The sequence below is a fragment of the Mustela nivalis genome (assembly GCF_964662115.1).
Source record: "Mustela nivalis genome assembly, chromosome: 6".
Lineage (NCBI taxonomy): Eukaryota > Metazoa > Chordata > Mammalia > Carnivora > Mustelidae > Mustela > Mustela nivalis.
This window is the reverse complement of record NC_139025.1, coordinates 16903717-16919985: the sequence shown is the minus strand read 5'-3', so window position 1 is coordinate 16919985 and position 16269 is coordinate 16903717. Positions and strand designations below refer to the sequence as shown.

Sequence of the window (16269 nt, the reverse complement as noted above, 5' to 3'; positions counted from 1 at the left end):
AATTTTAAGACTATGATCAAGGGAGACGGGTATTTTCTTCATAAAGAAAATAATTTGTCATGAAGAATGCTTATTACACAAAAGAATCACCAGTCTACTGGTATCCAGAAATGACTACTTCACAAATAGCATCTGCCAATTCTATTTATTCTCTCAGAAGGACTTGCATTGTGGAAATTTAATTATATGTAAGGAACTCTTAGCGTAATTTAATGAAAACAAAAGTCGAAACTTTGTGGTATGTCTGCACATAAACATTACGATACAGCAAGCAAAAATGTAGTGTTGGCCAAAAAGCAGAAGCAAGTATTTCCCCTTCCAAGTTACAGGCCAACGCTGTCCAGTCCTGCAGACTTTATTCACTTCTGGCTCAGAGATATGATTTCTTTGGAAAAAAAATAAGATTCATGGGACTTTAATGACAATCTGGTCAACTATAAAATGTCAAGTTAGCTAATTAAGCATAATGTTTAATATTTTATTAAAACTAAGCTCCCTTCTTTCAATAAACACAAGAGTTTCTTTTTGCACCTTTGTAGTTCACAGGTCAAAAAATAAAAGATGTCAGGATCCTACATTTTCCTATTCCAAAACCTTCAAATTTGTTTGTAACTTTTTTGCTATGAGCATTTTTACTAGGCAAGAAAAAAAAAAGCTCTGCTCATTTTATAAGAAAAAAGTATGATCCTACCTTTAGGGTCCACTCTACTGGTGGTACTCTGAGGCTTAGTGAGAAGACAGAAACAGCCTTTATTAATCTTCAGAAAAAGTAACTAGACAAACCCCACAAAGATAGCAGGTGTGAAATCTTGTCTTTTCCTAAAATGGCAGCAACTCATAGAGGCATCAATGCCTCCTGCCTTTGCCTTGGGAGCTGTTCTGTACTCCCTGTTCTCACATGATTCTAAATATAAAAGTTTGCATATTAAAAAAAAAAAATCTTCCTAGAATATCTCTAAAATTTCTAAAAATGTATTAACCCTGCAAATAATTTACACATCATTCAAAAAACTCAATCCTAAATTGGGGCAATAAGAAGTTTCTCACAGAAAAAGGAGGAAGAAGCCCCATCTCCATTTCTCCTAACCTTTCAATCACTCCCCCGGTAAGCATTTATTATTTACCATACACCAGAAACTGCTCTGCCCAGTACTAAAACTAACAAAGAAACAAGTCAGTAGAAACATACAGGTGTACATTTTATTAAAAACCTAGTCCAGGGGTGCCTGGTGGCTCAGCCATTGAGCATCAGCCTTCGGCTCAGGTCATGATCCCAGGGTCCTGGGATCGAGACCTGCATCTGGCTCCTGGGATCGAGACCCGCATCTGGCTCCCTACTTGGCGGAGAGCCTGCTTCTCCCTCTCCTGCTCCTCCTGCTTGTGTTCCCTCTCTCACTGTATCTCTGTCAAATAAATACATAAAATCTTTTTTAAAAAAATTTTTTTAATTAAAAATTAAATAAATAAAACCTAGTCCAGACTACAGAGAAGCTGTGAAAACAGAAAAAGAAGAATGCTTTACAGTGAATAATACTCTGCAAATAAGGGGTTGGGCAAGCCTACAGTTTAACCTTAATGATACTGAGGCAACCAACCCATTTCAGAAGCCAGAAAACACCTCAAAAGCACTCTTATGTGAGTAAAAGTAGTAATAATATATTATACTTCTGTATAGTGGTCTTCACTAAAAAATGTTCCCACACTTAACTCAGCAGCATAGCCACCATTCTAAATAAGAAACAAGTAAAATTAAAGCCTGGGTTTTAGACCACCAATTGTGTTACCTAATTATTATAATATTGTCAGAAAAGCAACTGAACCACATCCAAAATGAAATAACGGACGTGTAAAGAAAATCACCCTAACCTGCGGTTCCAGAGGCTTTCCTCTGCCAACATTTTATAACGAAAATTTCTGAACAGATGAGAAAGTTGAAAGAAGTTCCAATTACCACTCACAGCCCATCACATCTACTGCACATCACACACTGCAATTAACATTTTGCTTTTTCTGTTTTATCACACGTCTATATAAGAAACCTTCCCACCCTGGCATCTTTGTAATTCAAGGCACTCTTGGTAGACCAGGTGATTGGTCATGGCATCCACTCTCAGAGAAGTAGATTATCAAGGAATCAAGCTTAATAAAACACTACTGATACCTCTCATCAACTTGAAGAATTAATTCCAGGGTGAACACTCGGCTAAACACTGTATACCTTGGTATGAACGTTAAAATGTTTTCCAAGTTCTGAAAATGAAGTGCCTGCCCTGTTAAAGAGTATTTTTTCAAGTTAGCAAAAACTCTTAGTTAAAAAGTTTCTAAAACTACAGTGTTTTTATTCACAGAAGAGATCAGTGTTTTGGTCTTACTAAGTTCTCTAAATCTGAAATTCATGCTTGTTGGTAAAAGCAAAGTCAATGAAGTGAAACCCCATCTCAGCACCTAGAAACACCAGCAGTAACTCTCAACTCAATTTTACTCCTTTCCTCCCCGACCCCTACCCCTACCCCACCCCCACCCCAACCCTATACCCACAGGACCATCCGGCACTGTCTGGAGAAATATTTTGTCAGGACTTGGGAGCAGGGGAGGGGGAGTTGGTCTCCTACTGGCATCTGTCAGGTAGAGGGAGGGATGCTGTTAAACATCCCACAATACAAGGTCCACAGGACAGCCCTCACAACAAAAATTATCTGGCTCAAAATGTCAGTAGTGTCAGAGTTAAGAACCCTCACCTATAGGGATGAACAAACTACAGGATGCAGTGGGCAGGGCATCATGTGAAAAGAAACACCACTTCAGAGGAGGAGAGGAGGCTGTGCCCTTCTGTTGGATAAAACCAGCCTCCAGGGACCGAGGTCAACATCCCATAGTAGTAACAATGACATTCTCTTGCCAGAGCTTCAATGAGTCTTGGGCCTCTGGATCCCATGGAATCATGAGAAGGTAGCTGGACCTTCAGGCCTACTGGTAAACTGAAACTACTCAAGTAGTACAGAGGATCCCTCCCTGCCTAGCCTGGGCAGAAAGAAGAGCATCTATAGGGAGAGCAAGAGATCCAGGCTGGGTAAGAGGGAAAGATCTCACTCATTCCAATGTCCCGGATGCCTAGCAGAGCACCTGGCACAAAACAGGCCTTCAGCAAATGTTACATAAATGGAGTGAACTCCTTCAGATCAACTCTGCTGCTTCCCTCCTATGGCCTTTGTGGCAGGTCCTTCAATCTCTAATCCTATTTCCTGCATGTAAAAAGTGAATGGGTTCTTTAGAGGATGTGATGACATGAGGCATGTGAACTCATTTTGTGAATTCTAGAGCATTATACAGAGGCAAATGAAAGACTCAAAAGCTACACCTATAGTGCTAATTCTTTTATGTGCCCAATATTATTACTTTAGAGGCTAATAATAGTAACTTCCTGATAGTCTTTTTATTAAAATAGTAATCTCAATTCTATAGGACTCTCAATTAAACTTCCATAGAGAAAAAAGAATTCTATGGGACTCAAATCTATTTTCATTTTGAATGGAAAAATAAATGTGGCTTATGAAGTCTAGTATTTTCCCTGGGTTTCATCCGAGAGAGGCAAACGCAGCTCTCAGCAGATATCCAAACCAAAAGTATCTCAAACAGCAGTCTGGTACTTGAATTGAGTTTAAGAAAAGTATTAATATATTACTGTTAATTACTGAGACCAGTAATATCATGTACTGGGAGTTCTACTATAGGCCCAGCGAAGTACTGAGTGCTCCAGGCTCCATGTACAGTATGGTATATGCTTGGGCTTCTCTCTCCCTCTCCTTTGCCCCTACCCCCTGCACTCTCTTCCTCTCTAAAATAATCTTAAGCAAAAAGAAAAGAAAAGAAAGAAGGAAAGAAAAAGCTCTCTTTCTTAATGCCATGTCTTGAATTTTTAAAAATAAATATTCATTTTCAGTATACATATTTAAAACACAACAAAATATACTCTCTGATCTATATATACCCTTGCTTGCCCTTCGAGTTCCTGAATGCTCTTCCTTTGAAATCAAAGTAAAAAACATTCCCCCAAATTCCGGAGGAAATATTACTCTGAGAATACCATTCCTCAAACTAGCTTCATACTAAGGAAAAAATCTCAGAGGATGGGGAGACATCTATGGTAACAAGACTGTCAGATGATTCCCAACGATCCCAGTCGCCTGGTATTTCCCAGCCTGGTAGTCTGTATAACCAATAGCATAGGCAGAAGTAATGGCAGGTTACTTCTGAGATTAGGTTATAAGAGACTGTGGCTTCCATCTTGGGCACTCAAGCAAAAGCTGGCATGCTCTCACTCTCCCGCTCTCTCAAAACATTCCCTCTAGGGAAAAGCCAACAACCACGTGTCTTGAGGACACTGACAGCTCTGTGGAGGGGCCCACATGGAAAGGAACCGAGACTCTCAGTCCAACAGCTTATAAAGAATTAAAATCTGCCAACAGCTCTATGAGCTTGAAGTGGATTCTTTGGCCCCAGTTGTGCCTTGAAACAAATGTAGCCAGGGCCAACAATCTGCAACAATATGAAAGAGTCTGAACCTGAACCACCAGCTATGCTGCTCCCAGATACCTGACTTCAGGAACTGGAAATGTTTGTTGCTTACAGCTACTAAATTGTAGGGCAGCTTTTTTTCTCCATCAGTAAGGAATACAGCATTTTCATTAATCTTTTTTGAAAGTAATTCCCTGCTTTTGAGCCCTAGCAAGAAGCTTCTAGTCTCAATAAAACCAATCTCTCAGGGGGCACCTGGGTGGCTCAGTGGGTTAAACCCCTGCCTTCAGCCCAGGTCATGATCCCAAGGTCCTAGGATAGAGCCCTGCATCAGAGCTCTCTGCTAGGTGGGGAGCCTGCTTCCCCCACTCTCTCTGCCTGCCTCTCTGCCTGCTTGTGATCTCTTTCTCTGTCAAATAAATAAATAAAATCTTAAAAATAAATTTTTAAAATATCCCTCAGTATTCTCATAATTGGGCGGAAAAAACACAGTTTGTCCTCTGAACTGACGGCTTGCTGGTCTTTCATATTCCTAATCACAAAGAACTACAAATTTGGAATTGAATGAGAGTAGTTTATACCTGTGTCAATTAAAATAAAGAGGTACAGAATTAATTTATCACCTATAATCAAAAAGTTGGTATCAGTAAGTTAATACCCGGATTTCTCACCCACTGATTTTTTTTTTTTTTAAATAGCCCAAAAAAATCTTTGCTCAATTTTTTTCCTGGGCCAAGGTGGCAGACTTATAACCATATATAATCAGACCTCAGAGCCCTAAAGTAAATATGACTGAGGGAGAGGTTTATCAGAGAAACATCTCACATCAACTGTAAAATTAGTCTCATAATAGGTTATAAGAATGTATAATGAAGGAGCTTGTTTTTCGGTTTCATTTAGAGGGAGGACACCATGCTAGAAAACCACCTCACTGGGTTCACGGGCTCATTAATGCGGCCCCTGCCCCAGGTATACTTTGTAAAGGTAATGATTTTCCTCAGGACTATGCCTCAGTTATTGCACTGGGGACTGTGCCTTAGAGAAACCCACCCATCCTTTAAGGACTTACCTTTTATTAGAGCTAAGAGATTCATCTTCAGTTAGATGAAATGTCTTTTCAGAGTCAATTTTTAAAGAGCATATATTCTGAGACCTGAATGTCTGAAAATGTCTTTCTGCTGCCTTTGCATACGAAATCTATCTAAGCTGTATATAAAATTCAGGGAGGAGTGGGAAGAGCAACCTTACCCCCAGTCGAAATTCTAAAGGCAACTGTAGCCCCTCACATTTAGTACGGCAGGGATAAATGCTGGTGTTTTTCTCATACCTTTTAAAATTGCTCTTTAGATCTGTTCTGTTCCCACCACCAACGCAGAATGCAAAATTTTGCCAGGATACGTCTAGGTAGATGTGTTTTTTTCATTTGTTTTTCCCTTTTAATCTTTACACTTAATTTTTTCGACTCAGAACACTTTTTCTCTTTAGTTGTATTTTAAAAATCATTATTCCAATTCTTCAGTTTCTTCCTGTGGAATATTTACTCACAGACCGGGCCTCTATCCTTTGTCCTCCAGATAGATCAACTTTTCTCTCATTTTTACCTCCTCTCTCTGCATTTTGGGAGGGCTTCAAAGTTTTCCACATCAAATCAATTTTCAGCAAAATGAATTGTTCTTTTTTATTTTTTATTTTAAATTTATTTTTTTTATTTTTTTTAATTAACATATATTATTTGCCCCAGGGGTACAGGTCTGTGAAGCATCAGCCTTACATACTGAATCTCCTGTTTTAACACTGCAATTACATTTCAAATTTCCCTACAATTCTCTTCCCATACTACTGGCTTTTCAAATAGCCACCTTGTCCTTATGATTTACTGCTCCTCTTTCAAAGTGAAATAAGTCATTCAAACACAAATATTGTATGATTTCACTCATAGGTGGAATCTGAGAAACCGAACAGATGAAACACAGGGAAAATGGGGGAGGGAGGCAAACCATAAGAAACTCTGAACTATAAAGAACAAACTGAGGGTTGCTGCAGGGGAAGTGGGTGGGAAGTGGGCTAAATAGTGATGGGGATTAAGGAGGGCACTTGTGAACACTAGGTGTTATATGTAAGTGATGAGTACTTCCTAAAACCAGTATTACACTTCATGTTAACTAGAATTTAAACAAAGACTTTAGAATACGGGCGCCTAGGTGGCTCAGTGGGTTAAAGCCTCTGCCTTTGGCTCAGGTCATGATCCCAGGATCCTGGGATCCAGTCCCATGTCGGGCTCTCTGCTCAGCAGGGAGCCTACCTACCCGCCCGCCTGCCCCCCCCCACCCCCCCCCCGCCTGCCTCTCCACCTACTTGTGATCTCTGTCTGTCAAATAAATAAATAAAATCCTAAAAATAAAACAACAACAAAAAACTTTAAAACCAACCAACCAAATAAAAAAGTGACTATGTCTTCATGCATCCTAAAGAAGATTTTCTGAAATGTTCTTCTGGTTTCCACTGGCAATCATTTTCAAAGATATGTTTTTCCTCGAAACTTTCAGAATGATGTTCCTTTTACCTTATTCTGCAGAACTTGCTCAAAGGACTCTTCTTGAGAACTGGTTTACCTAAAATCTGGTTATTTGTCAATAGAAAGTGTGTGTAAATTACCCCTGGTCCCACTCTCTAGTCCCCTGGATACGGGAAACATGTTCTTCTCACACTACAGCTGGCCAAAACAATGTGCAGAGGCGCTGGCCGAGTGCCCCATGTCACTGGTAGCTTTTCTCTCATATAGCTATATTGGACTAAGACAGGATCTTCTTCTAACTCTCAAGGGTCTGAAATATATAAAGGTATATAAAACATTACAATTTCTGGAATGCACCACTAAGTGATTTTTTTCTTCTCTGCCCATGCCAACAGTAAACTTTATTCTTGGAGAATCTATTTCCTAGGATTCAATTTGTTGTGACTGCCTCCTACCCCAAACACAAATGCACACACAGAAAACACTAATTCCCTATCCAAGTGTATTCTGGTAGTTAGAGCCTCCAAATGAAGATGGAAAGATACCAACTGGGAAGTACGGTAGTTCCCCCTTATCCACAGCAGCCACTTCAACACCCCCAGTGGATGCTTGAAACTGTAGTTAACCCTCCGATATGCCATGTTTGTTCCTACACATAAATCTGCGACTGTTTTATTTATAAATTAAGCACAGTAAAAGACAAGCAATAACCAATAATAAAACAGCACAACATAGCATAATAAAAGTTTTATGAATGTAGTCTCTTTCTATCAAAATACCTTATGATTCTCACTCTTCTTCCTAGGATCATGGGAGAGGATAAAACGGCTACATCCCGAGCTGAAGTGAGCTGAATGACGCAGGCTCTGTGAGGCAGTGCTGGGCTACTACGACTACTTCTGACGATAGGGCAGGGCTTCCAGACTGCACCAGACTGAACCTGCCTGCGGGTAACTCAAACCACTGAAAGAAACTGTGAGTGAGGGGGGACTCCCGCAGGATGGACCACTACTCTGGCTCAAACTGCAGCTGCCTGATTTTCTGACTGAAATGAACCCTGTATTTGTGAACAAAGGTCTGACTACAGAGAAAGGAGGAAGGCTCTCGCTCCCTGCCTTCAGCGTCAGCTCGGCACTGCTGATGTGGGCTTCCGACCTCACAGGTAGCAGCCTTGTGGTTTGAGGAAATCTTGGCAAGAGCCAACTCTAAGTGCTAGGTCCTGGTGATACAAGTTTACATATTTTATGTCTTTGTAAGTATTTTGGTGGGCAGCTGATCCTGCCTTTCAAATGCTTTTTATTTTCATTTTTATTTTTTTTAAGTTTTTTATTTATTTATTTGACAGACAGAAATCACAAGTAGGCAGAGAGGCAGACAGAGAGAATGGGGGAAGCAGGCTCCCCGCTGAGCAGAGAGCCCGATGCAGGGCTCTATCCCAGGACCCTGGGATCATGACCAGAGCCGAAGGCAGAGGCTTTAACCCACTGAGCCACCCAGGCACCCAGATGCTTTTTAAAGTATGAAGTTACAATAATGCCCTGGAATGGGGCTGTGACTAAAAAGAATGACAGAAAGATCATACAGCACAACCTCTACTAACTCTACACTAACTTAGCACATGGTCCCCAAGGCCCAGGCTTGAACCCCTTCAGTGACCTAGAACTCGCTACCCCGTCAAACAATTCATTTCATTTTTAGAGTTCAAATTTTTCGGAATGTTACTGAGGCAACACTGAACCCTCTACTTTGAGTCCTACCACCGTCCTCTAGAGTCACACAAAATAATCCAAACACATTCCTTTCTTTCAAGAGACAGATCTTCAAATACAGTAGTATCAAATCCACCTCCCAAGCTGTCTTTCTTAGTTGTTCCTAAAGATCTACTAGCAGAACTTTGAGTACATCTACATAAGCACACCATGCTGGCTATTCAATATTCCCAAATGCAACAGCACCGTCTGCAACAATGGTACATGTACTCTCGGTCAGCATCCCTAGTTATGGAACAGAAAACAGAACAACCTCAACCTACCACATATATTCTTTCCCACAGTTCCAGTGGCCCCTGATTAATGACCTCCACTTGCAAAGGAGGCTACTTACCTTAACCATGAAATAATGAATGCTATTGATCCAACAAGCTACTGCTATAGAGAGTTACTGATCACCCAATCTTTGTTAAAATGGTCCTCATTTAGCAATTTCACTGTCACAAACACCTGGAGCAAAGCATGCTCATAATTAAAGAGTCTGGGGGAGTTAAAGTGAAAGGTGATGGACAGAGATCTCAGCTTTCTCCCATTTATTCTTGCTTCTGAGCTATTGTTTGTGTCAGAAGGGATATTGATTTTCTATAAAAATAAGAAAACAAGAGGCACCAAGGGGCCGCAGAAGGTCAGCCTGGGCTGGAGAAGGAGGGGGGAGGTTTAGCACTTTATCTCTGTCACTTGCCTTCCAAGAGAAAGGAATATTTTCTTTCCTGTGAGATCAGCCTCTAATACATCACCTTAGAAAGGCTCCAGACTGAGACTTCAGGCCAACACCAAACTGATTCACTTATAAAAGAACAGAAACTAAACTATATTCAAGGGGAACAAACAAATGTGTTAGTGAAAAACAGAGCAAAATCAGGCTATGAATCACCTAATGGCTGCTACACAGACAATATGAATAAGAACAGTAGAAAGTAATTGCACAAAAGAACCGCTCCATTTTAGAATGGAACACACATACAAAGGAAAACATTAAAATAACCGATCTTTTTGCAAGCACAAAATACTACTACCTCATAACCACTTTCAGTTCCTCAGAATCCCTGAGGGATTGGTTGGTGCAGAATTGAAGGAAGAACAGAAAAAGAGAAGTAAAAAAGAATTATTGGTCATGTTTAAAGCTATTCCATGGTTAATTAATAAAGTGAGTTTAAGGAAATTAGAAATAAAGCTCTCTGGTTGAGTCATACATTTTCAAACCTAAAACTCATGACATACATTTTTTTAAAAGAACTGTATCACTGACAAGGCTAGGTTAAATTTAATGATCACCTTCATCCTAATAATTCTACAAGTTTGAATCATACAGGCTGACAATCCTCAATGACTCATAAAAAGTAAGGTTCTAGGGGTGCCTGGGTGACTCAGTTGGTTGAACATCTGCCTTCGGCTCAGGCCATGATCCTGGAGTTCAGAATCAAGCCCGGGTCAGGCTCCCTGCTCAGCGGGGAGTCTGCTTCTCCCTCTGCCCTTCACCCAGCTCCTGTTCTCTTTCCCCTAAATTAAAAAAAAAAAAAATCTTTAAATAATAATAATAATTGAGGGAAGAAGATTTTAGTTCCATCTTACTTGAGAGACTGAATATAATTTGCAGTCTCCTCTCTTTCTCCACAGGGTAGATTTTGGGGGGGAAATACAAAGCACTTCTGCTCATAACTACAGATGAATCAACATAAGGCATACTCCCAAACAGTGAGATTCTAAAGACGTAGTATTCTCATTTTCGGTCTGCTACTACTCTGCCTATTATTCCCTCACAGCTACAAGGCCATGTTATTAAAGACCTCTGAAGTCACGGACCAGGCAAATAGTACAAATGGCGGGGTGGGGGGGGACGACACGACAAGATCTTCTCAATTTAGAAAAGAATAAGAATTTCGTAAGAACTGCTGCCTGCTTCCACTTACCCAGGCTCTCATATAACCAGAATGTTTATTATTACAACCTGACTATAACGTGCAATAGATGTGTCTGGGGTAAGAAAGAACTGGAAGGACTGAAGGCCTCACTGCTAAATTACAGACTCCCTATCTGGAACCATTCTCAGACTATTAAGAGCAGACAGAGTTAACAGTCTCTCACCTACAATTATGTCATAATTTAACAAGAAATTCTGGGGAAAAAATATATACAAGCTATCATTGCAAAAAAAACAATTAAAAATCACTATTCTCGGGGCGCCTGGGTGGCTCAGTGGGTTGAGCCGCTGCCTTCGGCTCAGGTCATGATCTCAGGGTCCTGGGATCGAGTCCCGCATCGGGCTCTCTGCTCAGCAGGGAGCCTGCTTCCTCCTCTCTCTCTCTGCCTACTTGTAATCTCTCTCTGTCAAATAAATAAATAAATCTTAAAAAAAAAAAAAAAAATCACTATTCTCAACAGTAAATTATTTGGCATATAGGTTTGATATTGAAACAAACTTAAATGCCTCAATCAAGGGTTTTGGTATTGTGAAAGGCTGTAAGTTGACTAAACATTTATTTGATTAAAAATAACACCAACAAAAAAAACTTTATATCCCAAAATCATACATATAAATTGGGCAACTAAGTCTGAGGAGATACATTAAAAGAAAATTAAGAAGCGAAATTATAAGCTTATCTGGTTGTGCAGACTGGCAAATATAAAGTTAGTCAGAAAAAATGTTAAAGCTGGATTTAAAATCACCCATGAAAGGTACAGGGATAAACATCTAAGCAGCTTTCCCTATTACTGACATAGCTTCACCTCATAGTTCCTAAGATTTATGTCTTTGTTTTTCAGACAAACTTCAAGAGGAAAGTCCTAAGAAAAGCCACATATTCTAAGCTAAGATGAGACGGAAAAAGAGCCATGGAAAAGGGACACTAAAAGGGCAGCAAAACATGGTGGTTAAGTATGAACTTTGGAATCAGGTTCAATTCCCAGTTTTGCCACTGGGTGACCTTGGGCAAATTATCTAAATGCTACTAACCTCCATCTCCTCTTCTACAAAATACGAATAGCGGTCCTACCATACAGTGGAGTTCTAAACATTCGATTGGGACTACCAACCCACTAGGCAGCCCCCATAAAGCCATTTGATTTGATGCTATGAAGAAGATAGAAACAATGTAGGGATATCAAATCCCAGGTAAAGCATGGGGTGGTCCCTCACCACCAAGAACTGCCCCATTCAAAACACCAACAGCATCTTCCTTGAGAAACAGTTATCATACAATGATATTAAGAATAATATTAAAGTATCAAGGTGGGGATTAGTCCAATGTTCCTAGGACTACCTGAGATATAAAAAACAAAGTCACCAAAAACTGCACTGCCATTTTAAACATGCACCTAAAAGACCCAAATGTTTCTGGCCTAGTGACATCTAGTATAAGACTAATGGGATTTGGTACTGTTATTTTCAAAGCCCACTATGTGTTCAGACTACGTGAATGTCAGCTGTAAAAAATAAGCTCCACAGAGTCAAACTGGAAGGAGCAGACAACAGAATTATAGCCCAGTACCTAAAGCCATGACTCTTGATGGGGAAAGGCAGCTTACCAGGAACATACACGAACTCCACGTGCCTGGCACCAGCATTTTCTCATGCACACAAACACACACCCCAGCCTCTGCTGAGACCCTCATTCTACCAACATCTACGTTTGATCTACATGGCATAAGCAGCAGCAAGTTGTTTTTAAAATAAAATTCATGGCTTCGCATGTGAAGTACACATTTAAAAACAATTTTTAGAAACAAATGTGTTTGTTTATATACAGCCTTCTTGACATAGGGAAACAGAATCATGAATGTACTGTAAAAAGCTAGAGATAAACCCTAGCTGCCTGCTTACGGGAGGGCTACAAAGTCAACACCACGGTGGCTGGTTTGGAAAGAAAGCTGAACTCATCAAGACTTGGGGTAAAAATAGCCAGGAAAATCTCTGAGTAAGGGAGAGCTCACCATTCTGACATGTTCTCATCAGAGCCCTGTTTTTGTTCATCTGCTTCACACTCCATCCTTTCTTTCCTTCCTGTTTTGCTTAGGAAAGTCCTATTTTCTGCTGATTCACACAACCCATGACCTGAGGAGGCCCAGGGAGTATTCTCCTTCCAGCGGGACAGACGCTGCTTCTTAGCCGACTTGAACCTGCAGCCTCTCTCATAGCTCCAATCTGACACCTTGAGCTTCTGCTGAAGGCTGGCGGCCACCTCTGATGTCACTCGCTTCACCTTCCGCCGGCGCCTGAGCGGTCGACACGGTGCATTTTCGGTAAAGGAGTCAGACTCGTGCCAAGAGTGCTGCTTACTCTTAACAATGGCATTGAGCGCTGGGTGCCGTTTGGCTACCATTGTGTCATCGGAGTCACTAAAATTGGCAATAGGGGCCATTTCTCGACAGTCCTTGATGGCTTCATCAAGACTCGACTCGGAGGCCTCACTGTAGCAGCAGGTATGTTCCGCCAGGTGAGTGAAGTCGGAACGGCGCTTCCGGCCTCTCCTTTTGCGAAGCTGCCGCCTCTGCTGCCGAGGGCTCAGGGCCATCTCCTCCCACAGCTCACCAAGCTTATTCTGCTCAGATGTCTGCTCTAAGGCTGAGGCTAAGTCATGCACCAGCTCATCCATGAGGCCACATCTGCCAAAAGAAAGTTCAGAAAAAGAAAAAGAAAACCTGAATAGGATTCTGCTGTTTAGAGTAATTTTATAAAATAGATCATGGCACTGCAGGGTCCACCCCATCTACAGAAAATAAAGTCATCTTTCATCTGGCTACACTTAAGACTGTCCCTACACCCGTGCACCTTTAAGCCACTAAAAACAGGTGTTTATCCTTGTTAAGTACCTCAAGTCAACATGCTTTTAAAGCACAAAAAAAAAAAAAAAAAAATCACCAGATCACAACTAGGAGGTTAGCAAAAATGAGCAAAGCCAGGGATATAAATCTTTCCTCCCCTTTTCCCCAATTAAACTTGTCACTAAATTATCTGATGATCGAATCCAAAAAGATTAGAGAAAGTCTCATTAGACAGGAGCAGAAAAACACACAATTTCAAAACCATGGATAAAGAATTGTTCCATGGGCTGGGGTCACTTGTGGAAGGGAGGAGAAAGACAACTTAGTGACTCACTTTAAGGACCACTGCTTGCGGTTTCAGTGATCCAAGAAATTGTGGTAACCAGATGTGCACCCTGAATGGAAAAAAGACACTGTCTGCCCCCACTCTGGTCCCAACTACCACCTGGAAGCTAGCAGGGAAGGAATTTTATCGGGTATGTCATATCTTTTTTAACAATTGGCAGCTTCTAAGCTCTTCTCCCATCCTTCAGAAAATTAAGTGATCATAATTATGTGCTTTAGTACCAATCACACAAAATCAGGACGTAACTGATGCTGAAATGACAGGGACAGATGGAGTCTCTATGATTTGTAGCTAACCGCTTTCTACATTTTTCTATTTTTCTATTCATTCTTGTCAAACCCTCATACTTCTGGGGTCACTTCAGAGGCAAACCTTCCAAGGGATGAGAGCAGTACGAGCAATTTTCAAAATGCCCTTTTAAAGGTAAATGTCTAATATAATTTTTACAATACCTTATTAAATACATATTAATTTAGTAGCTTTTCCCTAGCTCTCCTTAAGCCCAAAGTATTTCAAGCCCATAATTAGAATTTAATACTGTGAGCCACCACTCTCAGACCCTATTTCCATTCATGCAGTTTACATTTGCAAAGGGCTTTCTAAAACCTCTATTCAGGCTGTCCCTATGCCAATGAATTCAAAGGCAAGAAAACAGGAGGCTGGCTTATCTATCACATGGGTGGGAGCAATGGGACATCTAGTTCCACAACCACCAAACAAACAAAAACGTCTCCAGGTGTCAAAAGCCACAGAACATAAAATGACCACGTCCTTTCAAGCAATACGAGGTAATTGAAAACGCCCTGACGGGGGTCTGGGAGACAACTGCCCTTAAGACCAAAACATGTGGGGACATCACGTCTAAACCTATTTCCTTATTAAAGAACTACTGCTTTTAAGACTCAGGCAGAACTGTACACTTTAACGTGGAGCCAAGTTACAGAACTGGCAGCTGTTTGTGCAGAATCCTTTCCGATCTAAGGGAATGCAATTCGAACAGCCGGTGACAGAACCCTGAGCTCCCCACACCTTCAGTCTCGGGTGCACGCTCCAAGAGAAAGCCCTTGTCCAGCAAGCACTCGAGGAGAGGAAAGGTAAGTCACGCAAAGAAAAGAAGGGGAAAGGCAGCCGCACGGCTAGAGCGAAAGACCGGGTTGCGAGGAGCGGGGGAGGAGGCAGGCGTCAGAAAGCAACTTCTCCTGTGGGCTCACCGGGGCAGGGGGTCAGCCCTTCCCGGGCAGAACTGCAAAAAAAGGAAGTCCTGGCGACTAAGAACCCTCCGTAATCAGGGGTCGCAACATGGCCACATATGTGAGAAGGAGCTTGTTTGGGAGGACTCTCCCCCACGCCCCGGCCCGCCCCCGAACACTAGAACGAACACAGCTCGGGACACCAAGCCCTCACGCTGTCGCCTGCCCAAAAGAGTCAGAAAGAAGAAAGGAGAAGAGGTGACTGTCGCCCCGGAGACGCCCGAACCTCGTTCCCCGACATGGGGTCGATGGGCCCTGAAAAACAAGGCCCGGCCGCCCTCGCCCCTCCCGCCAACCTCCGCAGCCCCGTGGCGGCCATAGCCCCTCGGCCTCAGCCGGGAGCCCCGATCCCCGCTGGCGCCGGCCCCCTGGACCCCGACCCTCTCAACCCACTCCTCCCCCTCACCAGCTGCCGCAGCCACCTCCAATGGCCGCCGCTTTTGGGGCCGAGTCTCCCCGCCGGGGTTTCCCTTTCTGACCTCATTTCCGGTCCGGGCCGGAGGGGTGGGGCAGTGGTGGAGAGGGAGGGGCTGGCTACTCGAGAAGTCCCGCCCCTGCCCAGCGCTTCCGGTCCGTGGCCGCGCCCACTTCCGTCCCACGGAAGGCGGGCCTTGGAGAAGCCGGAACAGGGACTGGGGGTGCCCCGGGGGGCGGGGGCTAAGGGCGGGAGAGTGAAGGATGAGGTCCACATCTGGGGCTGGACACTCCTCCCCGGGCTGGCCTCATCTGCCTCGGGGACGTCAAGAAATTAGGCACTAGGGAGGGACTTCGGCCTCGCCCTTGTTTGCTGACCTACTTTTAGAAAGGGTGTGTGAAATGGAGGGGAAATGGATCCTCATTCTTGACTGAGAGTTGGCACAACTGGTACCTTTGTAGTGAATCACTCAGTCTTACAAATACAAATGCCTTGAGCAACAAAACAAAGTACTATGGGATTATAACTCTAAGTATAAAATCAATTCCCATGCATCTCTACTGACATAAACTAATGAATACAGACATGAATAAAGTAATAAACGGGGAAAAGGAGATAAATCTCTGGTGCAGAAAAATTCCAAAGACTTTATGTAGATAATTCACCCTGAAGTATAACTCCCAACCCCTTGAATGAGG

General features: G+C 42.3%; 1 protein-coding gene across 6 annotated transcripts in view; it reads right to left on the bottom strand.

The window, feature by feature from the left end:
- GPATCH2L (G-patch domain containing 2 like) overlaps positions 1-15696 on the bottom strand; it is a 56268-nt gene extending 40572 nt beyond the window's left edge. For 2 of the 6 annotated variants that reach the window (XM_082733618.1, XM_082733622.1), the window contains exons 1-2: positions 15563-15652; positions 12730-13401 (exon numbers count right to left, since the gene is read on the bottom strand). In XM_082733618.1, the coding sequence (XP_082589744.1) occupies positions 12730-13391 (662 nt within the window). In that variant the 5' untranslated portion in view covers positions 13392-13401; positions 15563-15652. Of the gene's footprint in view, positions 1-12729; positions 13402-13894 lie in introns of all 6 variants that reach the window. The other 4 variants (XM_082733621.1, XM_082733620.1, XM_082733619.1 and 1 more) reach the window with 4 other exon arrangements.
- Positions 15697-16269: the final 573 nt, after the last annotated feature.